Consider the following 26,788-nt stretch of genomic DNA (forward strand, 5'->3'; position numbering starts at 1 on the left):
TAGGTGTCATAGTGGATAACACATTGAAATCGTCGGTTCAGTGTGCTGCGGCAGTCAAAAAAGCAAACAGAATGTTGGGAATTATTAGAAAAGGAATGATGAATAAAACGGAAAATGTCATAATGCCTCTGTATCGCTCCATGGTGAGACCGTACCTTGAATACTGTGTACAATTCTGGTCGCCGCATCTCAAAAAAGATATAATTGCGATGGAGAAGGTACAGAGAAGGGCTACCAAAATGATAAGGGGAATGGAACAACTTCCCTACGAGGAAAGACTAAAGAGGTTAGGACTTTTCAGCTTGGAGAAGAGACGACTGAGGGGGGATATGATAGAGGTGTTTAAAATCATGAGAGTCTAGAACGGGTAGATGTGAATCGGTTATTTACTCTTTCGGATAGTAGAAAGACTAGGGGACACTCCATGAAGTTAGCATGGGGCACATTTAAAACTAATCGGAGAAAGTTCTTTTTTACTCAACGCACAATTAAACTCTGGAATTTGTTGCCAGAGAATGTGGTTCATGCAGTTAGTATAGCTGTGTTTAAAAAAGGATTGGATAAGTTCTTGGAGGAGAAGTCCATTACCTGCTATTAAGTTCACTTAGAGAATAGCCACTGCCATTAGCAATGGTTACATGGAATAGACTTAGTTTTTGGGTACTTGCCAGGTTCTTATGGCCTGGATTGGCCACTGTTGGAAACAGGATGCTGGGCTTGATGGACCCTTGGTCTGACCCAGTATGGCATTTTCTTATGTTCTTATGTCTCTAGCAAGTCCTGATGTTACATTACCCATTCAATATTGGGGTAATTTAAATCTAGAAATAAAGGCTAAAGAAGGCGTCAGCAAGCCTGATGTTGTATGTTCACACAGAGACACCAACCGGTCTTTTCAATCATTCGCCTTCTTTTGAATTTATTAACTTCCAACAACTTTTTGTTCAAAAATTTTTTTTTCTTTTTCTTAAAATATCCTCAGTCAGTCATAGACTCTTTAAAGCGGATGTATTTAATTTCAATACGGCCCTACACGGCCCGTGTTTCACCCGAAAGCTTCCTCAGGGGCGTATGAACGCTATAAATACAAGAGTCTGTATCCTATAATAATAGTAAAACAATAATTAAATCCTTTATCTTCAAGAAGGTTAATGAAACTTGTACTTATCTTAAAGGTAAGCCAGGTACCGATTCATCCGGACAACACGTCTCAAAACCGGGAAAATGGAGGGAGGAAGGAAGAAGCCAAACCTCACGTCTTTTTAAACAAACGAGATTTCATGATGTCATTAACCACGCCAGATATACATGACTTAGCAAATTTGTATATGGCCTCTTTCGAATCACAATGGCTGACAAATCATCCTTTTCAATTACAATTAATAACATGGAAATGTTATATCGATGACGTGTTTATTTTATGGAGAGGTGACACTGATTCCTTCAAAACATTTACGACTTGGTTAAACTCTTGTAATGTAAATTTGAAGTTCACGTCTCATATCGAATCGACCACTATTACCTTCCTGGATATACAAATTACTTTGACTGGTGGTAAATTCATCACATCATTATATCGGAAGCCTGTTAGCTCTAATACTTATTTACATTATTCCAGCGCTCACCCAATGAGCTTGAAAACTAATTTTCCAGTGAGTCAATTCATTAGAGCCCGACGCCTATGCACTACAGTCGCAGATTTTGAATATCAATCCTCGATTCTAAAGGATCGTTTTCTGGCTCGTGGTTATCCACGCAAGTGCATCCGAAGAGCTTACCATAGGGCTAAATATTGTCATCGTGAGTGGCTTTTCCTTCCTCGATCTGCTGAGACTGAGTCACGTCATACGTGTGTCCTCCCCTTTTCTACATTCGCCTTGGAAATTCGTCGTTCGATTTTAAGAAACTGGCATGTACTACAGCTGCATGATATTTTTCAAACACCTCCCCGCATCACTTTTTCTAGAGCTACCAATTTGAAACATGCTCTAATAAGATCTGATACTTCGATTGATTCCTCTCCATCTATGCCATTAACAGGTTCACATCAACCTTGCCAAAATTGTTCTGTATGTGGTTCTTCTATGGACATCCAAGGCAGTTTGACTACTGCATCAGGTTATAAGATTTTCTTAAAACACATTACAACATGTAATTCTGTGATGGTGGTGTATCTGATACAATGCCCGTGTCTTCTTCTCTATATTGGTAAGACCAAAAGGGTCTTAAAGACTAGAATGATAGAACATCGTTCTAACATCAAAAACAAAAGAGAAGATGAACCTCTCGTGACACACTGTATGGAATTAAATCACACATTTTCGGATCTGCTTTTTTGTGGAATTGATCATATTCCCCCGCACTGGCGTGGTGGTGATCGAGAACGTCTTTTGTTACAATCAGAACAACGATGGATCTTTCGATTGAACACTGTTGCCCCTAGAGGACTAAATGCTGAATTGGATCTACATTCTTTTCTTGGATGATGACTACCTACCCTGATGGATGTCGTCAGATGATACGTCATGTATATCTGGCGTGGTTAATGACATCATGAAATCTCGTTTGTTTAAAAAGACGTGAGGTTTGGCTTCTTCCTTCCTCCCTCCATTTTCCCGGTTTTGAGACGTGTTGTCCGGATGAATCGGTACCTGGCTTACCTTTAAGATAAGTACAAGTTTCATTAACCTTCTTGAAGATAAAGGATTTAATTATTGTTTTACTATTATTATAGGATACAGACTCTTGTATTTATAGTGTTCATACGCCCCTGAGGAAGCTTTCGGGTGAAACACGGGCCGTGTAGGGCCGTATTGAAATTAAATACATCCGCTTTAAAGAGTCTATGACTGACGGAGGATATTTTAAGAAAAAGAAAAAAAAATTTTTGAACAAAAAGTTGTTGGAAGTTAATAAATTCAAAAGAAGGCGAATGATTGAAAAGACTGGTTGGTGTCTCTGTGTGAACATACAACGTCAGGCTTGCTGACGCCTTCTTTAGCCTTTATTTCTAAATTTCATTTTGTCCACTTTTGTTGTTGGTAACATGGATTACAGTGGATAACTCTTGACTCTTGATGTTATCAGTTGGGTAATTGAAATCTCCCATTATTATTGTACTGCCAAATTGGTTAGCTTCCCTGATTTCTCTTAGCATCTCATCATCTATCTGACCATTTTGTCCAGGTGGACGGTAGTATACTCCTATCATTATACTCTTATCCAACGCACATGGGATTTCTACCCATATAGATTCTACTGAGCATTTAGTCTCTTGTATGATCTTTATCCTGTTGGAATCTATACCCTCCCGGTCATAAAGTGCTACACCCCCACCAAGTTGATCCTTCCTATCATTGCAATATAATTTGTAACCTGATATAGCACTGTTCCATTAGTTATCCTCCTTTCACCAAGTCTTTGTGATGCCAATTATGTCAATCTCATCATTTGCTGCTATACACTCTAACTGTCCCATCTTACTTCTTAGACTTCTGGCATTGGCATACAGACATTTCAAAGTGTGTTTTTTGTTTGTATTAACAACCTGCTTTTCAGTTGTTAGGGATAATTTGGAAATCATTAACTTTGTTGATTTTTTACATATAGGCACATGGACTATGTTTGTTTTTAATGGAACCTTTCTGTTGGGATGCACTAACTCTCCTGTTTCATTAGTATCCTTCAAGGATACATTTCTCTGAACCATGCACTGCTGAGTGACTGTCGGCTTTGTCCCTTGTTCTAGTTTAAAAGCTACTCTATCTACTTTTTTGAAAGTTAGTGCCAGCAGCTTGGTTCCACTCTGGTTAAGGTGGGGCCCATCCTTTCGGAAAAGTCTCCCCTTTCCCTAAATGTTTCTCCAGTTCCTTACAAAGCTGAATCCCCCTTCCATGCACTATTGTCTCATCCACACATTGAAACTCTGGAGCTCTGCCTACCTCTGAGGACCTACATGTGGAACAGGAAGCATTTCAGAGTATGCTACCCTGGAGGTTCTGGATTTCAGCTTCCTACCTAAAATCCTAAATTTGGCTTCCAAAACCTCTCTCCCACATTTTCCAATGTCATTGGTGCCCACATGTACCATGACAGCCAGCTCCTCCCCAGCACTGTCTATAATCCTATCTAGGTGACGCGTGAGGTCTGCCACCTTCGCACCAGGCAGGCAAGTTACCAGGCGATCCTCATATCCACCAGCCACCCAGCTATCTACATTTCTAATAATTGAATCACCAACTATGATGGCTGGCCTAACCCTTCCCTCCTGAGCAGTAGCCCTGGGAGACTTATCCTCAGTGCGAAAGGACAATACATCACCTGGAGAGCAGGTCCTTGCTACAGGATCACTTCCTGCTACACCAGGGTGACGTTCTCCTACTGGGAGACCTTTCCAATCCAAGGCAGCACTGGGGCTGCCAGACTGGATTTGGGACTTGGTTACTTTGTCCCTGGAAGTCTCATCAATGTACCTCTCTGAATGCCTCAGCTCCTCCAAGTCTGCTAGTCTAGCCCCCAGAGATCGGACTTGTTCCCTGAGAGCCAGGAGCTCTTTGCACCGAGTGCACACATACAATCTCTCACCAGCGAGTAAAAAATCATACATGTGACACTCATGAGAACATAAGACATTGCCATGCTGGGTCAGACCAAGGGCCCATCAAGCCCAGCATCCTGTTTCCAACAGTGGCCAATCCATACCATAAGAACCTAGCTATTACCCAAACAGTAAGAAGATCCCATGCTACTGATGCAATTAATAGCAGTGGCTGTTCCCTAAGTAAACTTGATTAATAGCCGTTAATGGACTTCTCCTCCAAGAACTTATCCAAACCTTTTTTGAACCCAGCTACACTAACTGCACTAACCACATCCTCTGGCAACAAATTCCAGAGCTTTATTGTGCGTTGAGTGAAAAAGATTTTTCTCTGATTAGTCTTAAATGTGTTACTTGCTAACTTCATGGAATGCCCCCTTGTCCTTCTATTATTCGAAATTGTAAATAACCAATTCACATCTACTCGTTCACGACCTCTCATGATCTTAAAGAACTCTATCATATCCCCCCCTCAGCCGTCTCTTCTCCAAGCTGAACAGCCCTAAACTCTTCAGCCTTTCCTCAAAGGGGAGCTGTTCCAACCCCTGTATCATTTTGGTTGCCCTTCTTTGTTCCTTCTCCATCGCAACTAAATAATGCAAAAGACTGGAAAGCCCCCCTCTTGCTGCAGGACTCCTGCCTTCATCATAGTTTTATTGAGTTCCTAGTTAAGTTTAGGATACTAAAGGAGTTGAAATGAGAGTACTTTTAATTTACAGGTAAATTTACTAATTAATCAGCTAGTGTCCTACAACGAGATGATTAAACTTTCAATAAGGACTGGTACAATAGTATGATTTAGATAAGACCCTGATTGATTTTTAATGAGAAAGTGTCTCGTGCCTAAAAATCAAAGGTTGAGTGGATGGGAAATACAGACACTAGAATTAACTATCTCTGGCTTGCTTATTACCTCACACACACACAAACTCTAAAGAATATATCCCTTAATTTCACCTTTAACCAAACTTTTATAAACCCCCAAATTTCTGGAAGCTATACTTACTAATCCTCTTTAACCACCGTTAAATTAATCTTCACTCAGTTAATGGAAGGGTTTGAGATTCACGCGCCATTAGACACGAGCTTCCGGTCCTCCTGTACTGCAAAGGGTGCAGGGCCTCTGGAAGCTGGGGCTGTGGAAGTCAATCCCTGGATCATTTGCGGTGACCTCTGGACTTCTCTCCCAGGGGATGCTGAGAGCAGTATGCAGATGAGCCTTCCGGTCCTCCTCTACAAGGCAAAAATGGCAAATGTGTGATTGTTTCTTTTTTATTTGTCTTTGGAGTCCATAAGAGACACTGAACTCTTAAGGTCTGAATATTTGGTAAATTTGGTTAATAAAAATCTTTACATTAAAAGTGACACATGCTGACACTATTGCCAATTTCACCAGGTCTTCCCAGTTCACCCAGGCTAGGGATAGGACCTCTAAAATTCCCTAGTTTATTTGTATTTCTTTCCTCATGTTAATTCCAACCTGTAATAGCCTGATGACAAGCCTCAAATTTTCTTTTCAGACTTACATGCCATTCATAGCAGTAGTAAATTTATGAGGCAGGGGGCTTGTGTGCTATATGCACATCATTTGGTTGCCCCCCACATACCTACGCCCTGCTCCTTTTTGGATACTTTCACATATATGCATAGTGAGAGACGCATGCATTCCACGGCAGCTTTGAAAATATGTTTTGTGCATACCGGTCTGACTTATGTGCATATTCTCCAGTTTGGACATGTGACATGTACATCATAATACTGCATCCTATGATGCAAAAAAAATCTTGCAGGTTATGATTTTTCTTACGTGATGCAGATTGCCAAAAATTTGCCTAACCATGCCCCTTTTTTATGGTGGCCACTAACACTCCATTTTCCCAAGATAACTGAAAATATTAAATGAATCTAGTCCTAACTTTGTAAATTTTGGTTTAATACTCAGTAAAATCCAGTTAAGTAAGTTGGTTGGACAAGACTTGTCCAGCTAACTTGCAAGGGTTATTCAGCGGCACACCTATGCTGTTGAACATCCCCCCCAAAATTGCTAGTTAGCTGGATAAGTCTTATGTGTCTAACTTTGGACAGGTCTAACTTATCTGGTTAACTTAACTGAATAAGTCCGAATATTGGCACTTATGTGGCTAAGTTAAGCAGATAAGTAACTATGCCCTGAAATTACCCATTTCCTGCCCACCACTTAACTGGAAATGTACTTATTTGGTTAAGTACTTATCCAGCTAAGTGCCAACCACCAAATGGAGTCAGATATTTAACTGCTGTGATTTAGCCTGATAAATCACTGCTGCATTTTACCAGCTAAGTTGTGCTGAATGTCAACTCAATATGTTTGGTAACCCTAGATAAATACTATAAGTAACTGTAAAGGGATATTGGAGTTTTATAGCATGTTCCAAAAAAGGTATCAGAACAACTCATTAATAATAAATCAATTCCATTAGCTCCAATACTAATTTGCAGCCAATCTAAAGCCTATTCCTTCTCAGTGAATGACTTTCAAAGCAAGCTTCTGAAGCTGTTGATGTTGACAAGACTTCAGAGTCCCAATGGAGTATACTAATCTGAAGAATGAATTTCTAAATACTTTAGAGTTAAGAATACACATTCTCTTTTTTTTTAATATGCTCTCAAGTGGTATATTCCATTTATTATATAGGATCTGAAAATCAGTCACCTCAAGCTTAATATGAATAATGCAAGGTAACACAGCTCCAACATAAGATTAACTTTTAATCCTTTCTGACAGGAGAGAACAGAATAGACATTTCTAGGTAATTTTCAAAGACGTAGGTTTGTACACATAAAATCGGCATATACATGCATAAGTAGTCTCTGTGCATGGTAAGTAAATTTTCAGAAGAGCAAGAGTATGCCTTGCCTGCACTGTCACTGCTATACAGAAATGCATGCGAGTACAAAGAAGGCAATTTGGGGCATTCCAGGATGAGTTTTAGAAGTTTATGTACTTTTAAGTATATTATAAACGCAGCACATGCATATGTCATCAAACATGCTTGCATATTTTTACACCTGCTAATCAAGTCATGGATACTATATCTGACTTCTCTTTTGTCTGCAGTTTCTGGGTGTAGAGTATGGGTAAACTGATGGGGAGTGTCAACTGATAAAGTACTAAGCCAACTGGTGATAATCTGGTGCTTGGAACTGCATGCACAAGAAAGTTTTTTTGTAAATGAGAAAAGCACATACTGTACATCAGTCAACTTTATAAAACACCTGCTTGCTTCTACCTTTTCTCTTTTATTGAGGCTGAGCAGAGGTAAGATGTGTGCAAAGCATGTCTTAATGTTTCCCCCCCATGAAGAACTGGAAATTGCAGGAAGAAAGAAGAGATTTTTCTAAAGATGTCTTAAAATTAAAGCTGCACACATAATACAACTTTAGACAAATAATAATGCATTTTACCTTTTTTTTTGTATAGATTTATGATGGGAAAGACAGTTCTGCCCGCCTTCTTGGGGCTTTCACCAAAAATGAACTGATTGGGTTGATCTTAAACAGCACCTCAAACCATTTGTGGATAGAATTTAACACCAATGGATCAGATACTGACCAAGGATTTCAGCTCACTTATACTAGTAAGTAGACCATAGAGAATACAGTGCTTAAGACCATACACGATTATGCCTCTAAACTGCACAATAAATTCAGAAATCTTGAAGATTAATTCCTTTATCATGCTGCTGTTATAAACTGTCATTAAGGAATCAAATAACTTCTCTACAAGCAATGTTTGGGTCCCAATACATTAAACAGCTATTGATAGTTTGAGAACAGAAAAGGAAGAAAAACACAAGCAAGGGAATCATGATGATCTTATTCTGCTGTGTTAAGTTCTTCTAGGAGAGGAATCACCAACATTTGCTAAGAGGATGCATTTTTGTTATGTAGGATTTGAATGTTAGAGGTGGATGGTGAATAAGAGTCAATATGTTCTGATGAAATAAAGGACCAACAATTTTAAGTGTATATAGTGGGAGATAGGGTAATAATACATGTGATTATTTAAGACATTTTGGTTTTATTCAAGATTTATTAAAAAACAAACATATATGTTCTTCTTTTCCTGTTACAGAGAGAACGTATAAGATACATTATATAAAATTTGAAATATTAAAAACTGAAAAAAATAAAATTATTTTCATCTGCAAATAGCTTTGCATATACTTCATTCGCAAGATATATAAAAATAATAAATAAATACATAAATAAAGCAAAAATGTAAATGTTTTATTATTGGTTAGATGTTGCTGACATACCTCTGAACAGGGTTTAAATATGTTTTTCCTGTAACATTTCAGTCATAGTTTTCTATCTGAAATAAAAGGGTCTATGCGATAATATTTAATATAAAAATTAAGGAACTCTTGTGCATGCTAAAAATAGCATACTTTGCAATAAGGCTTTAATGTTCATGTTAAAGTGAACTTCTAGTACTACTACAACAAATGATTTCTATAGTGCTACCAGATGTATGCAGTGCTATACAAATACACATCAGAGACAGTGCCTGGTTTATTGAACTTACTATCTTTTCAAGAGAGACAGGCAAGATAAATAAACAGGGAGTTTCATTTGTTAAGGGAAATGGTTAAAACCAACAAGGATATGAACAGAATAACCAGAGGTTAGGATTTATTTTTAATAGTCGTTAATGGCTGTGATGAGCTGAAGCAACCCCTGCGATGACAAATGTAGATTCTTCTTCGTGGTCAACTTATTTAGGGTGAAGGTCTTTCCTTTCAAGGCCACTGCATCAACCCTGCTTCACCAAACACATGACTTCATCAGCTGTGACCCAGGGGATGAAGAGTGTTTGAATATCACTGTTGATACAACTCCTTGGCTTGGGGGGTGGTTTCCTCAACCTTCCTAACTGCTTGGCCTCAACTGAAGAGGGACACAGCCAGAGTCTGCTGAGAGGGCCGGTGCCTCATGATGATGTAAATACTGAAAGTGTCACGGAAGAAGAAGACCTGGCCTAGCTGCAGTGCTGACCAGCCTTAGATGTTGTAGAGGGAGGACTCAGAGATCGGGAAAGGAGTGTTGGAGGCCACTGGAAGAAGGGAGGAAGGTGTGCTGGCCACGCCACGTGCATGGTTTTATTACAGCATGCTGACATTGTGCGTAAGTAGCATCACTGGTTCGCTCGATGACATCATACAGCAATGCTCTCCCTGACCCCCATGCAAGGGTTTGGTGTGCTTCCGCTTCTTGTTTGCGGTTTCAGGAGGGGAATTGGCAGATTATTCGGAATGTGGTGGATTTCTCTCCTAAACGCAGCACAAGTTAGTACAGTTGTAAAAAGGCAGTTTCCACATCCAAATCTTCACATTTTCCTCCCTGCACATTTCCTAGCTCCATGTTCCCGGGCACCATTTTGTCTAACCCCCATCCTGGTGTGCCTATCCTATACGGGTGGAACAATAAAAGAATTTGTCTCTTTCGGGCTTGAATTTTTCACTGGCTAGCTTTTTTCTGTTCCCTTTTACTCCCCGGGCCATATTCTTTGTAGGATGTGGGGAGGGGGGATTTATACTTCCAGGGCCCAATGTGACAGGCGTGTCCTTTCTACACATTCCTTTTATACTCTGTGTTCCCTTAGGGAGGATACTGGTCCTTAAGGTGGGTGCAGTGAGTGTAAAAGAAATACTCTGTAGTCACTAATTTTGGACACTATTTAAACACGGATGATGAATGGCACAAAACTCAAACTGCAGCACCACAGAATAATCAATTACTTACAGTCTCTTCCCTTTATCTGTGCAGTACTCACTTATATCAGGGCCAGAGAAAAATCCACTTTCTTGAATTTAGAAAAGTGGTGCTCCCAGATGGGAAGGGATGGTCAAAACCCCTTCGAAAACTAATAAAACTGGTAAAAGTCTATGGCACAGAGAATAAATCTCATTCTCTCCCTAAGGTGGTTAGGCCCCAGTGATGAGTGATGTTTACTTTCCTTTACTCATGGTTAGCAGATCTTCAGGATCTCTATGATTCTTACAGTCTCTTTCTTCTCCCTGGATCCTTGATGGGAAGGATCCTTTGAATCAAGCAGCTTTCTTGCTTCAGACAGGAAGGAAGAGCAGCCAACACTTTTTCCTCTTGAAATCAAAGTCTATTGTCCCCAACTGAATTTGACACTGGAGTTCCTCCTCATAACAGGTCACCATCACGTCAGGAGTAGGTCTTCCTATTCCTTGGCCCCCAAACACAGGGTTCCCCAATCCATGTGCCCAAGAAAGGCCCAGGGATCTAGTGAAGTTCTTACCAGATAAAATCTCAAATGCCTAAAAACGATCCAGAGGGATATCCCAACCAGCTAGTGAGTAGACTGGAAGGAAAACCCTCCTGACTGTGGTCAGTATCTCCAGGCTGGGTTGGCCTGCTTCCACTGACTGAGCCTGAAAATGTAACAAAGGCAAAAGCTCCTCTATATCTCCTCTCAGCAAACCTAAGGGGACTGCCTCCTGAGCTCTCTGTAGAGAGCTGCTCTATAGACTCTCAGGGGAACAGCCATTCCAGACCCCACAAAAGGAGGTGCTGACTTTGAATAGTACCTCCCCCTCTCACTAAGCAGCACTCTTACTGACTAAACTAAAAGGTTTACCCAGGTCTTACTGGTGACGTGACCGTAGGGTCTATCCCACATCATTCTGGCTTTTTCCATCGCCTTATCCACCTGTGTTTTCACCATAAGATCATCAGATATGATCACCCCAGATCCTTCCCTTTTGTGCTTTGAAGAATTTTACCCCCATACTATAACTGTCCTATGTGTTTTTGCCGCTTTTCAGGTAAATGTTTAAAGGAGTTATGCATGTAAATGTAACATAGTATCATAATAATTTTCAAAATCCATTTACCTGTTTAAGTGCTCTTTACACATGTAAAACTATGGACTATTCAATGGAGTATATTGTAGCAATTTTCAAAAGCCTACCTACATAAGTAAAGTACATTTTCACATGTAAAACCCAGTATTCAGCATGTAAATGTTTTTGAAAATCATGCTCTAAATGCATAATTCTGCATTTTTTAGTATTAAATCTTAGCTTCCAGCACAAGACCATTCTCGAGCTTTGCTAGACCCACATCTTTCTGGCTGTCTACTCTGTTGAGGATTTTGGAATCACTGACAAAAAGACAAACCTTTCCTGATAATCCTTTTGCAATGTCGCTCACAAAAATGTTGAAAAGAACTGATCTAAGGACTGATCCCTGTGGCACATCTCTAGTAATGTCCCTCTTCTCAGAGCAAACTCCATTTATCACATCCCCTTGTCACATCCCACTCAACCAGTTTATGAACCTGTCAGAAATTGTAAGGTTCATACTAAAGATACTCAATTTATTTGTAAGTCACCTATATGGAACTGTGTCAAAGGCCAATCCAAGTGCACTACATCTAGTGTTCTCCTTGATCCAACTCTTTGGTCGCCCAGTCAAATAAATTGATTAGATTCATCTGAGAAGGCCTATCTCTGGTAAAGCCATGCTGCCTTGGATCTTGCAATTGCTTATAGGTATATTTTTAAAAAATTGCACAAGCGTCCATATGCGCACGGTTCCCGGCATGCGCACATGGATGCGGCTGTTTTATAACATGCGCACATCAGTGTGTGCTTGTTATAAAATATGATTCCTGCGTGTGCATGTACAGGCAGGTTGCCTCTTCTGTGCATGGGTGGTATTTTTTAATTTACACACAGTGACATGATTTCCATTTTTCCCAGTTCTCTAACCCTATCTTTCCTCCCTCTTCCCCTCTTCTCCCTGACCCCTAAACTACCCCTATCTATCCCCAATTGTTTTAATTTTTCTATTTACTACTCCTATGGAGCAGAAGTATTATTCCGCGTACCGGCCGGATGCTGGCACACGCTTAACCGGGACATTATCTAATGGTGCTGTCCCGACCCGCCACGCACCCCAAACCCCTAGCCTGCCCCTTTCTGAGGGCCCAGCACTTCGGCACTTATCAGGAGTTATGCGTGTGGCTTGGCCCTTTAGAAAATACACATGGCACACAGGGCCCAGCTATGCACGTAACCCCAAAATTTACACACGTGGGCCTTTTAAAATTGACCTGTTAAATTACAGAAATTGCACTATCCCTTATTTTAGCAGTGATTCAATTATTTTGGCTTACCACAGAGGAAAAACTAACTGGAGTGTAGTTCCCAGCCTCCTTCTTATATCAACATTTGGAACCACATCCACTTCTCTCCAGTCCTCATGAATTTCTCCTGACTCTAAAGAATCATGGAAAAGGTCAGCCAGAGGAGTGGCAAGAACTTCTCTAAATTGCCTTAAAACCCTGGTTGTATCCCACTGGCCCTATTTTTCTATCTACTTTAAGTTTAGTTAGTTCCTCATGAACACAATTTTCTTGCACATTGAACATCGAACAGAAATATTTGTTAAACAATTTTGCTTTTTCCTCATTGGCCTCTACATAATCCTCCCCTTCACCTCTGAGTCTCACAATGACATTTTTGTACTTTCTCCAATCAATGTTATTGATTGGAGAAATAACATTGATTCAGGAAAATGCTAAAGACTAGGGATGTGAATCGTGTCCTCGATCGTCTTAACGATCGATTTCGGCTGGGAGGGGGAGGGAATCGTATTGTTGCCATTTGGGGGGGTAAAATATCGTGAAAAATCGTTAAAAATCGTTAAAAATCGAAAAATCGAAAAACCGGCACATTAAAACCCCCTAAAACCCACCCCCGACCCTTTAAATTAAATCCCCCACCCTCCCGAACCCCCCCCAAATAACTTAAATAACCTGCGGGTCCAGCGGCGGTCCGGAACGGCAGCGGTCCGGAACGGGCTCCTGCTCCTGAATCTTGTCGTCTTCAGCCGGCGCCATTTTCCAAAATGGCGCCGAAAAATGGCGGCGGCCATAGACGAAAAAGATTGGACGGCAGGAGGTCCTTCCGGACCCCCGCTGGACTTTTGGCAAGTCTCGTGGGGGTCAGGAGGCCCCCCACAAGCTGGCCAAAAGTTCCTGGAGGTCCAGCGGGGGTCAGGGAGCGATTTCCCGCCGCAAATTGTTTTCGTACGGAAAATGGCGCCGGCAGGAGATCGACTGCAGGAGGTCGTTCAGCGAGGCGCCGGAACCCTCGCTGAATGACCTCCTGCAGTCGATCTCCTGCCGGCGCCATTTTCCGTACGAAAAATGGCGCCGGCCATACGCGTATGGCCGGCGCCATTTTCCGTACGAAAACGATTCGCGGCGGGAAATCGCTCCCTGACCCCCGCTGGACCTCCAGGAACTTTTGGCCAGCTTGTGGGGGGCCTCCTGACCCCCACGAGACTTGCCAAAAGTCCAGCGGGGGTCCGGAAGGACCTCCTGCCGTCCAATCTTTTTCGTCTATGGCCGCCGCCATTTTTCGGCGCCATTTTGGAAAATGGCGCCGGCTGAAGACGACAAGATTCAGGAGCAGGAGCCCGTTCCGGACCGCTGCCGTTCCGGACCGCCGCTGGACCCGCAGGTTATTTAAGTTATTGGGGGGGGGTTCGGGAGGGTGGGGGATTTAATTTAAAGGGTCGGGGGTGGGTTTTAGGGGGTTTTAGTGTGCCGGCTCACGATTCTAACGATTTATAACGATAAATCGTTAGAATCTGTATTGTATTGTGTTCCATAACGGTTTAAGACGATATTAAAATTATCGGACGATAATTTTAATCGTCCTAAAACGATTCACATCCCTACTAAAGACTTGGCTCTTCCACCAGGCATTTCCAGACTAACTCCACATACCTCTCTCACCCTCTTCTCCTGCTTCTCTGTTATCTTTGACTCATTCCAAGTAATTTGCATCATATAAATATGTAAATATGTTACCTCTCGAGTTATTGTTACTTCTCTAGTTCAATTTTCAGGCTCCCCCTAGAGCCTCCTGCCCTCGAGTTTCTACTGTTGTCCCTCTCCCACCCCTGTTCATTGTATTTTCCACCTACTGTTGAGATGTAAACCGATATGAAGTGCATTCTAATGTCGTTATAGAAAAGCTGTTAAATAAAATAAATAAATAAATATCTTTTTAAAAAAGTTTTGTCCCCCCATTTTACTGTATTTGCTGTTTTTCTTCCATTTACATCTTTGCATTCTTGACTACTTTCCCAGTTTTTTTTTAGCTTTGCCAGATATTGTTGCCTGTCTTCTACTTTCTACAATCTTTTGTAATTTATGAATTCTAACCTTTTTTCCTTATCTTTTCAGTTACTTCTTTAGAAAACCATGGTGACCTCTTTCCTTTATTTATTTACCTAACAAAAAGGTTAAATGCCCTTATAATATTAGTTTTGCCCATTGCTCTTCTCCTTCTCCTGGATTTTCCTATCCAACTAACAACTTCTTGAAGTACTCACCCATTTTAACAAAGTTAGTTTTCTGAAGTCTAGGACCCTCTCTTTTGAATAAACCTTCACTGCCTGTACTCCAAAACTAAAGCACATTATCCAGTGATCACTGGATTCCAGATGATCATCCACCACAACACCAGAAACACTGCCCGCATTGGAACGCACTAGGTCCAGACTGTCTCCTCCTACGTGAGTTCCTTTGCCAGTTGACAGAACAATTCTCCCTGCAGAGAATCCAGGATCTACCTGCTTTCAGTAGATACTGCTGTCAGGATGTTCCAATCAACATCTGGCCAATTGAAATCCCCTAACAATAGAAACTCCCCTTTCATAGCAATTTAGTGAATTTCCTCCAGTAAGGACCTGGGTCCTTATGACCTTCCAACTTTTTGGCTCATGGTAGAAAATAGACTTTGCCCAACGGTGGCATTACTTCTATTGAAATCCTAAGTATTTCAGAGAAATAATGCCTAAGAATGGTGAGTGGTGCTTCCTTAACCAGTATTGGGAAGTTACAAACTTGAAATTAAGTCATCTAGAGTTAATTTCAAGCATTTTCAGTTTGCGGTGAACTACTATATGATGCTAAGAAAATATTTATTGTATCATACCATATTCTCTAGTTGATTGATCTAACTGCCTCACACTCTTAGGGGTAGATTTTAAAAGGAGCGCACACGGCGTACATGTGCGCACACTACCCGGCGTGCACACATGTACGCCTGATTTTATAACTTGTGTGCGCAGGCGCAAGTGTGCACAAGTTATAAAATCATGGGTCGGTGCGCGCGCAAGGGGATACACAATTGTGCACTTTGTGTGCGCTGAGCCGCGCTGCCTTCCCCCATTCCCTCCCAGGCTGCTCCCTTCCGCCTAACATAACCTTCCCATCCCTTCCCCTAACCTTCCCCCCCAGCCCTACTCTAACCCCCCAAAAATTATCTTACCTTTTGCGCCTGCTGGCAGCCTTCCGACACATGATCCTTCGACACAGTGACAATGGCTGCTGTGTCGGAGGCAACTGGCCCCGCCCACAGACCACCCCGTCCCACCCCCGGACCGCCCCTTTAGTAAAGCCCCGGGACTTACACGTATCCTGGAGCTTTACATACATCACCGGCCTTTTTAAAATAGGCCTGGTGAGAGTAAACCCCCCCCCCCCCCCCACGCATGTAAATCCCCTGGATTTATGCACGTATGGCTTTTAAAATCTGGCTCTTAGCAAGATTCTACATGGCTGTCCCTTGAATAGAAGAGTGGAGTCCACTCATAGAAGTCACACTAGTTATAGCTCTTTCCAGATTGGTAAGACTTGTCCAAAGTGGATCTAATGTAATAACTAGTAGTCTTACCAGAAATAGGAAGGGTTATTTTTGTGTGCCATCCAAGACCAATTCTTTCCATTTCCAGACCTGAAAAGCACTGAGACACAATCAAACTTTGCTGCTGTGCTGCAAATTCAATCAATGACTCAGCATGCTGCAACTTGGCCTCATCAATGCTTGTGGTTACCTCAGCAGCAGCTTACTGGTAGACATAAGCAGCTGTAACTCCTTGGTCACTCCCATACAGCCCAGTACAGATGCATTTGGAAACCTTGATGGTCCTAGAACATCTTACAATTGTGGGCTGAAAGACACTTCCAAGTCAACCGATGCTGTCTCATTTGACACAGCAATGGTCATTTCCATGGATGCCTTAAAGTTAGAGATCCAAAACTCACAGTTAACAGTTAACAATTGAGGGCTAATTCCAAATGGGAGGCACAGGTGATTTGGGGGGAAAGCTCCTCACCTTCCTCTTTCATTTTGAAGGCATTATATCAGATAAAAAGAAAAAAGAGATGCAACTCAAAAGCAGAAATCTATACAATTGATCACGTCGCCACAATCTAGAAACCCTCCCATTAATGGTAACATTATCATAATTTTTTGCATTAAGATGGTAATTTTACACCTTAATCAATTCATTTAAATTTTTAATGCAAAAATCTAAATGAATGCAAAAATGAGGAAATGTTAAAATGACCGATTTAAACACATTAACACTTCTTTAACATACATTAGGCAGTAACACAGGAGCTTAATGCACACTAATGCCTGTGTTACCATTAACAAAGTTTAGTAAATAGGCCCATAAAACATAATTAATATTGTTCATTTTAATACATTAGAATGATGAATGTTAGTTGTCAAGTTATTCAGTAAATACTATGAAACTGGAAAACTCTTTAACAGCAATTATTTCCACCTTATGGTACAGACACATTGAATAATGCCAAGTAGTACTTTTCAGCCATAATGGGTCTGTAAAACAATGTATAATTTTCAAAGTAATTGTTAGCTAAATATTCACATTTTAATGTGTACTAATTCATATCCTCCAACTCTTCATCACTATCTTTGAAATTCCTGCATTTATTGTCCTAACTGCATTGTTTTTTCTTGGAGTCTAATTCATGTAGTTCAGTAAAATGTCCAAGAATCTTTTCTTTGTTTGACAATGCCCAGCCTTTCCTCAAATATCTCTCTATCCAGTGTCACAGATATATCGGCATGATCCACAGATCTAAAGGTTTTTCTCTCCAATTATTTCAAAGAGTGTTAGTATATAAATAAGTATTGCATCATTCACTGAATACTTTATGTTTCTACAATTGTTTAAGGTTCTTCTAGAAAAATATATGCATGATTATGATTATTATAATTAATAAATATTCATATTATTTCTAATATTATTACAAAAAATGTCATTGACAACATAGGATAAATGTTATTTTAAGAGCATGGGATTATAATAATGGAAACAAATCTAGCTGTAGTAACTATTCTGAAATCTGATTGCCCATTTCTAACCAAGAATAATTGCTGTTCAGGCATGTGGTCCTTCACTGAATTGTTTCAAGCTGGAAAGAGATCATTCAACAAATGAAACCATCTGTTTTCAGAACCAACCACAGCATGTTTCTGAGAACAAGATATCCTGATGATTTTGAATTGCCATTTTACTTCATCTTTTTTGAGCCATTCAAACTGAGATACATTAATTAAAAATGGTACTATATCTGTACTCTAGTCAAATGTTTTTGAAAAATGATTTAGCTTGTATTGATGTTGAGTATGTCATAGAGGTTAGTTAAGTCATTTTTCTTATCTCCATATAATTTGGTTTTGGATTGCAGAAATATATTTTGTTTATAACTCAATAAACAACAGGTTTGGTTGTTACTAGCATGAATGAGCATGAAATAGGTTGTTTTACCTTTACAAATACCTTTCATGTTACAGAATTGTCAGATCTTAATGGTATTAATTCAGACAGCTGTTATGAGTCTTCAAAATTAGATAAGGATGAATGGTTTAGTTTAATGCATACAGTTACTAGAATTGGAAAATTGTAGTAAACAGATTTAGGTCAAGACAGTTTTTTTGTGTAAACAGGCTTCTTGGTTACAGCATTATGTATAGACTGTGAGAAATATTATAATTCCATTTTAGCTCTGTTTTACACACTATACCTTGAGCTATGGTTATTTATTTAGATCAAGATATGTATACTAATTATTTGAGAAGACAACTATCTTGAATATATTTTATGCTGATGTAGTCTCCTGGGTTGTCTTTATTGCCTGGGGGCTGGCTTTGGTGAGTCTCCTGTTAAGAGGTGCACATGATGCTTTGGGGTCTTTATGAACTCTTTCAGTTACTTTGAACCTGTATCATGTTGCCATGAGCTGTTCATGCCATACTTTGGGCTATTTTTCCCCTCTTGTTCAGCCTTTGGGGTTTCATACCACTGTCCTTGGTACTCTTCACCCTAGTTTTGGAGCCTTCTAGTGTTCTGGCCAATATTGCTGCTGCTTTGCCCCTCTGATAGTGCCTTGGAAAACTCCTGCCACTGCTGGTATCATTTTGCCCCATTGCAGATCCTTGGACTCTTTATGCTACTTTTGGTGCCCAGTTGACAGTGTTTTTTATTTTTATTTTTATTTTGCCATGTTGATATAATCTTGATATGTTGGCATGCCTGCTCCCTTCTGATGATACCTATCATTTTATTTAGAAATGCTTAGAAAATCCCAAACTAATCTGCATTGCTCTCCCCATTGACTATAAAGGTGAATGAATGAACAAATAAATAAATGAAAGCAATCTATGAAACAATGAATGAACAGAAACAAAGGGGCAGATTTTAAAACCTGTGCGCGGGCGTAGATTTGTTCGCGCAACCCGGCGTGAACAAATCTATGTCCGATTTTATAACATGCGTGTGCAGCCGCATGCATGTTATAAAATCCAGGGTCGGTGCGCGCAAGGGGGTGCACAATTGTGCAACTTGTGCGCACCGAGCCGTGCAGCCTGCCTCCAATCCCTCCGAGGACGCTCCGAAATCGGAACGGCCTCGGAGGAAACGTTCCTTCCACCCCCCCCGCACCTTTCCCTCCCTTCCCCTACCTAAGCTGCCCCCCAGCCCTATCTAGAACCCCCCCTTACCTTTGCTGAAGAAGCTGCCTCCCGGCAGGTATAACTTAGGTGCGCCGGCCAACGGCCGGCCCGCGATCCCGGGCACAGCGGCAAATGGCCACTGTGCCCGGAGGCTCAGGCCACTCCCCGCCCCGCCCCCGGACCACCCCAGACCACCCACACCCCGCCTCATTTTGAAAGTCCCGGGACATATGCGCATCCCGGGTCTTGCGCGCGCCACCGAACCTATGAAAGATAGGCTCGGCGCGCACAGGGGCAGCTTTTCGGGGGTTACGCGCATATTGTACACGAGTAACCCTTTGAAAATCTGCCCCATTGCTTTTTGACTTTGCACATATAAAATACTTATATACAAAATCATAGATCTTATCATAATATATTAGTGGAATACCAAGCTATACCACTAAAATACAAATAAATGGAACAAAAGTTCAAATGAAAATAATTAAAGAAGCACAAATATTCTAACTTAGCTGTAAAGAAGATGAATAATTTTTCATAGGACTGCAATGCCACTGGCTATCAAAACTTTGAATTTCATTGTATAATTGGTACAAATAAAGTATAATTTAAAGCAGTGCTTATTTATTTCAATTTCATATAATTTTCCATTTTTTCTAAAATCACAATTGTGGCCCTTGTAATGCATTTCCCCTTTTTAAAGGCAGTAGATGTCATCATGATGATATGTTAAAATCTGATTCCTGTAAAAAGACAGTTATTAAGTACTTTACATCACAGAAAGGTGGTGTGTTCCATCCAAGGATCAAATTCAAGGAAAAGGAATCCTGTGGAAGATTATTTTCGGTTTACAAGTTTCTTACCTGCTATGGATTTGGGGTCTGATTTCCATGACCTTTTCTTTTCCCATTCTGTGTCTATGGGGAAAAAAACTTGGGCCCCAAAAGAGAATACCCATGAAGCATTTCTTCAGTTCACTAGCAGGACTGCCTACCCACAAAGGGGCTGATGCAATACGGTGCAATACGATGCACTGAGCCGAGTGCACTGTTAACCTGCAGTCGGACGTGGGTAATATAGGTGCTAATCAATCCCATAATGCAATAAGGGGATTAGCACATATTCAACGTGCGTACAACACAGAGTGAATCTAATAGCGATCATCACATGCAAATATTTAGGCTATTAGGCATTCACTCCTGATGCAAAAAAAAAAAATGTGCATCTCGGATGCCCATTTAACTGTCATCTGGAGCAGGCGTTAATAGCTGTGTGCATCAAAAAAAGTACAGAAAAGCAGAAAAAACTGCTTTTCTGTTCTGCCTCCTACTTAATATCACTGTGAGGTCCAGCCAGGTGGGTTTAGGCCCTGAGTTAAATTGTGAAAGTACAGGAATCCTATTTTTGGTTTTGTTTTTTTAATATAATAAATGCAAATGTAAATGTTTTATTGCATCGGCCCCAAAAATTGTATAGGTTAACTGGGGCTTCGGGAACCAGTATTCCCCACAATCACTTCTGGAACCTCTTCTCCACAAAACAACCCGCCACCTTTGAAGTGACAAACTGACAGTGATGCTTTACTTACTACTGCTAAGGAAAACCGACGCCGAGTGTATTGGAGTTGGTTTTCGTGATAGTCATCTGCCGCTAAGGAAAACCAATGCCAGGTTTATCGGCATCGGTTTTCTTTAGTGGTGCATGGTAGTTATGGAAACCAATGCCGAGTTTATCGGCGTCGGTTTTCGTGGCTGTCCGCTGGTAAGGAAAACCGACACCGATAAACTCGGCATTGGTTTTCCTTAGCAGTGGACAACCATCATGTCAGTCACAAAAACAGATGCCGGGTTTTCGAAAAGCGACCTTAACGCCTCCTTGCTAATGCAACCTCCTAATTTTAATATTGCATGGTACCTCCCTTGGGGGCGCCTGGGGCACGTTAAGAGAGCGGACACTGACTGTTCAGCACTCACTTTCTACTCGACTTTATTGCATGGGCCCCAAAAATTGTATAGGTTAACTGGGACTTCAGGAACCAGAATTCCCCACAATCACTTCTGGAACCTCTTCTCCAGCCCCTACTCTACGAAACAACCTGCCACCTTTGAAGTGACAAACTGACAGTGATGCTTTACTTCAGATTTGGAAATCTGGCTGCAGCTTTATTATATTACCTAACATGAATCTAATATGTAGGTGTCAATTCCCTGTTAGGGATAGGCATTCATTTTAAATAAATGCACAAAATACAATGAAGAAAGCCATTTTTTATTCATTGTGAATGGAACAAACTAAAAATGGTCTCCTCCAAAAAAAAAATAAAACATTTACATTTGCATTTATTGTATTAAAAAAAACAAAAAAACAAAAATAGGACTCCTGTACTTTCACAATTTAACTCAGGGCCTGAACCCACCTGGCTGGACTTCCACAGGCCCAGCTGTGGTGTCAGCAGAATCCTCTGGTCCACGTTCCTACCACTGTGAACTGGCCTGGGACCCAGACTCATATTGGCCCTCCTGGGCCCCTCCTGCCTCGCAATTCAAATTTCATGGTGTCAGAGGATTCCCACTCTGGCTCTTATTTACCCCTTGAGGGATGCTTCCCAAGGGCAGGAATGAAGCTTACTCAATTTTTCCCTAAGTCTAGAACTTAAAAAATCTGCTTGGAAAATGGTGCCAAATTGATGGAACTTCAGTGCCTTCCTCTAGTGTGGCCAGCACCATTTTGAAGGCCCTTGACTGTCTTATGTTTGTGGGAGTAAGGGTTGTAGTAGCCTGAGGGCAGTCCTGGACTCCAGGTTAAATTGTGGTAGGAAAGTAGTTGAGGGCCATAAGTACCCCAATTCTTTTTAATTGGTTTGTCTCAGGGAGGGTTTGGCCAATGACAAAATTGAAAAATCATTAATCAAACTGAAAAGAAAAAATCTTGAAAATGAAAAACAAACTGAACCAAAAATGTGTGAGCTGCACATCCCTAGCCTCTATATCCATCTCCTACTCCTTCCCCACTACCTTCCTCTCCTTTATCCAGAGGATACATTTTGGATCCAGTATATGATCACTAAATATTAATGCCAGGGCCATTGATGGTAACATGCCCTGTCAAAGCCATCCAGTGGCTCTACCCCCCAGGCCCCACCTCAGGCATCAGTGCCTCTGGTCTGGTCTTTACATTTGGGCCTGGGTCAGGACCAAGGCTCTGGCATCAGAATCTAGCCTATTCCAGCCCAGAGACTGTGCCTTAAAGCCTGCCAAAAGGTCATGTTCATCAGCTTCCAGAGCCAGGGCCTCACCCTGCTCCTTTGCCTCAGGCCACTGGCCAAATGGTAGACTACCATATGCTGGTCCATCAGATTCCTCTCCATCTCCTTCAGCGGCTTGAATACTCTCTGCAATAACAAACAGTTGAGTATGACCCTATAGTACATATTGTGCATGAAGCCTGTGCCCTAACATAGACAATTCTTAGCCTAATTAACAGAAGAGGGGTTGGATGGGTGGGACATAGAGAGCCTGCAGGAACACAGTGAGCTAAAAGAAGAGGAGACAGTCTCCTGTCCCCTTTATTTTACAAGAAGGCCCCACCTTCCCTCCTGCTGGCCAGCCAATCACCCTCCAAGGCTGACTATTCCTCCCCCATCCTCATGAATGCCATCACTATCATCACTATGGCCATGCAGCATGCCAGGTCAAGCTATTAATGTTGCTATGTGTCCATGTAGCATGCCAGGTTAAGCAGCTGGGTGGAGGGGATGTCCGCTTTGGTCGTGACCATACAGGAAGAAAAAACATAGGGGTATGCTTACCACTTCTCCTCCCCTACCTCCCTCCATTCTACCCCAGCAAGAAAGGTCCCCCTTCTCAACAAGAACCCGTAAGCTGTGGAAAGGGGGAGTATGCCCAATCCACCATCCATACCACTGGACACCAATGTTGGAGGAGTTGTCACGGGTACAGGCAACCACCTATAAACTATATACACATACAGTTGCCTTTAATATAAAAATAATTTAACTTTTCACAGTTCTTTAATATGGAATAATGAGAAACATAGAAATGACAGCAGAAGAAGACCAAATGGCCCATCCAGTCTGCCCAGCAAGCTCTGCATTTTTTTTCTCATACTTATCTATTTCTCTTGGTTCTTAGAAACCTTTTGGTTCTATTTCCCTTCTACCCCCACCATTAATGCAGCGAGCAGTGTTGGAACCGCATCTAAGTGAAATATCTAGCTTAATTAGTTAGGGTAGTAACCGCCGCAATAAGTAAGCTACACCCATGCTTATTTGTTTACCCTATGTAATTCAGTCCTTGTTGGTTGTCTGTATTTAGATCCACTTTTCTTCATTCCCCCTGCTGTTGAAGCAGAGAGCTATGCTGGATATGCGTGAAGTATCGGTCTTTCTCCCCTGCCATTGTAGCAGAGAGCTATGCTGGATATGCATGAAGTATCGGTCTTTCTCCCCTGCCGTTGAAGCAGAGAGTTATGCTGGAGATGCATTGAAAGTGAAGTATCAGGCTTATTTGGTTTGGGGTAGTAACCGCCGTAACAAGCAAGCTACACCCGTACTTATTTGTTTACCCTGAGTATGTAATTCAGTCCTTGTTGGTTGTCTGTATATAGATCCACTTTTCTTCATTCCCCCTGCCGTTGAAGCAGAGAGCTATGCTGGATATGCGTGAAGTATCGGTCTTTCTCCCCTGCCATTGAAGCAGAGAGCTATGCTGGATATGCATGAAGTATCGGTCTTTCTCCCCTGCCGTTGAAGCAGAGAGTTATGCTGGATATGCATTGAAAGTGAAGTATCAGGCTTATTTGGTTTCGGGTAGTAACCGCCGTAACAAGCAAGCTACACCCGTACTTATTTGTTTACCCTGAGTATGTAATTCAGTCCTTGTTGGTTGTCTGTATATAGATCCACTTTTCTTAATTCCCCGTGCTGTTGAAGCAGAGAGCTATGCTCGATATGCGTGGAGTATTGATCTTTCTCCCCTGCCGTTGAAGCAGAGAGCAATGCTGGATATGCATGAAGTATTGGACTTTCTCCCCTGCCGTTGAAGCAGAGAGTTATGCTGGATATGCATTGAAAGTGAAGTATCAGGCTTATTTGGTTTGGGGTAGTAATCGCCGTAACAAGCAAGCTACTCCCCGCTTTTTGTGAATGCAATCCTTTTTTCGCTTGCCAAGATAAAGTAATTCTCTCACAGGTGTAAGGATTTGTAAGTAAACCCCAGACAACAAAATAATTTTGTGATACAATACCTGTAAAATTATCAATATGTTAAAATTCATTACTATAGTATATGAAATGTTTACATTGGAAATTCCATAAGCAATAGTCATGCCCCATACTTCTATTAGCATAGTTTGTTTAAATGTAAAAGTATTAGAGGTTTTTTCAGCAATTTATCACCTAGATGTATTCTCCTCAATTAAAATTTTGCTTGCAGAGATTTCTACATTTGTTATGTAGGGAGGATTATGCAGCCTGAGGCATCTCCACAGCTTGATCTACCTTTACTGTTCTCTAACCAGCAGGGAGAATTTATGCAGAACTTTTCCACAGAATTTAAAAATACTATGGGTTGAACGGATGTGAGAGCTCTGTTAGATTATTATTGTTATACTGGGATGGTAACTTTCCTACTGGCGCACGGACACTCATCGGCACGCTCCCAGGGACATGGCCATTTTATAACTAGCAAGCATATATGCATGCATGTTATAAACTAGCCTGACTGCAAACAGGTAGACCCAATTTTAAGTGGGCACGCGCCTATGCACATAAATCCCACTTCTGCTGCATAAGTTGGGGAATTTTAAAAGGATGTGTGTCCATACCATTGTGAATTTCACCAATCCATCCACTAGTTAACTCAGTTAACAGCTAGGTCCTCCAAACCCATTGTCTGTACTCTCCTCAGTTACTCCAGACCCCTTATACCCTGAGAAATGGCTCTTTCTTTTTATTTTTACACGTACATCTCCTCCATAACAGAAGTAAACCTGCGTGGCAGGGAATCTGGAGGCATGCCTAGGCATGTAAATGTTTACATGCACCTCTCTTGGCCATGCCCTGAAATGCCCAGGTCCCACCCAGTCCATGCCCCTGCCTCACCCCTTTTTGAAAACTTGAGATGTGATTGCAGAGTGAAATACGCGCGCCTCTGAGGCACTTTTAAAATTAGGAGTGCACATGCAAGCATGATTTGTGCCCGCATCCCCCTAATTGATGTGAGTGCCGGACTTTTAATCTGCTTCTTAGAGGATAACTTTCAAATAAAAGCGCACAGCAGCAATGCCATATGCACGTGTATTTGGCTATGAGCAGATCTACACAAGTCATTTGCAACCCACATGTATGATATAGGCATGTTTTATAAAATATGTGCATCTCTATCCTGCAACATGCACATTTGTAGGCTTACAAGCAAATATATGCAGAGAATTGAATGCATGTACTTTTCCTACCTATTATTAAAATATACATGCAAATATTCTACACGCAACACTGAAATAGGACTTGCTTATGTATGTCCAGATTTATGCGCCTAAGTCAGCCACATTTGAAATACATGTGTTTAAATGAAATCAACTATTTTACCAATTAATCCACCAGTTTGCCCAGTGCTTCTCCAGGTCATCGAGACCTTCCTCGTTCTTCAGTCAGAACTCTCTCCCTTTCACCCAGATTTTCCACCTAGTCTATACTACAGAATAAATACATTTAATATCAATTACACCAGACAATTAGCAGGTGTGAAAATACAGGAGTAAGCTGGCAAAAGTATGTGTGTAAGTGTCTTTTAAAAAAGCAATTTACACATGTAAGTGTTGGCCCTGCCCCAGATTTCCCCTTTTTTATGCATTTATATTATTCATGAAAGGGAAAAAAAATATGTGCTTATTTTTTATTTTTATAAAATACAGAATACATGAGTAGATGCAATTTCCAAAAGTACATGCTAATTTTTAAGTGTAATGTTTTGAATATTCACCCCATAGTGTATATTTTTTCATTTTTATTGTATTTATATTTGTTAATTTTATACATAAAGAGGTCTATATGCAAAAGCATTGAGCCAGATAGCTCAGATGTTATCTATCCTAATGAAGATTTGTGCACTTATCTGGGTAAAATGTTTTTGGATAAGTCAGTGGTATTCCAGCGATGTTAACTGGGAGGAGATGAATTAGCCTGATAAATTATCCAGCTAACTACAATATTTGGAATTAGCTGGATTACCTATGGCCATGCCGCCCTGAATTTGCTGATTTTGTCTTTCATCTCATAATTTATCCAGCTAATGCCTGGATTGATCAAAAT

At 41.1% G+C, this 26,788-nt stretch overlaps 1 protein-coding gene across 1 annotated transcript in view; it reads left to right on the forward strand.

Annotated features, from left to right (window-relative positions):
* CSMD1 (CUB and Sushi multiple domains 1) overlaps positions 1-26,788 on the forward strand; it is a 4,035,193-nt gene that overhangs the window by 2,761,528 nt on the left and 1,246,877 nt on the right. The window contains 1 exon segment of the mRNA XM_029596871.1: positions 8,058-8,214. Coding sequence (XP_029452731.1) covers positions 8,058-8,214 — 157 coding nt within the window.

The sequence above is a fragment of the Rhinatrema bivittatum genome, chromosome 3 (assembly GCF_901001135.1).
Source record: "Rhinatrema bivittatum chromosome 3, aRhiBiv1.1, whole genome shotgun sequence".
In the NCBI taxonomy this organism is placed as follows: domain Eukaryota; kingdom Metazoa; phylum Chordata; class Amphibia; order Gymnophiona; family Rhinatrematidae; genus Rhinatrema; species Rhinatrema bivittatum.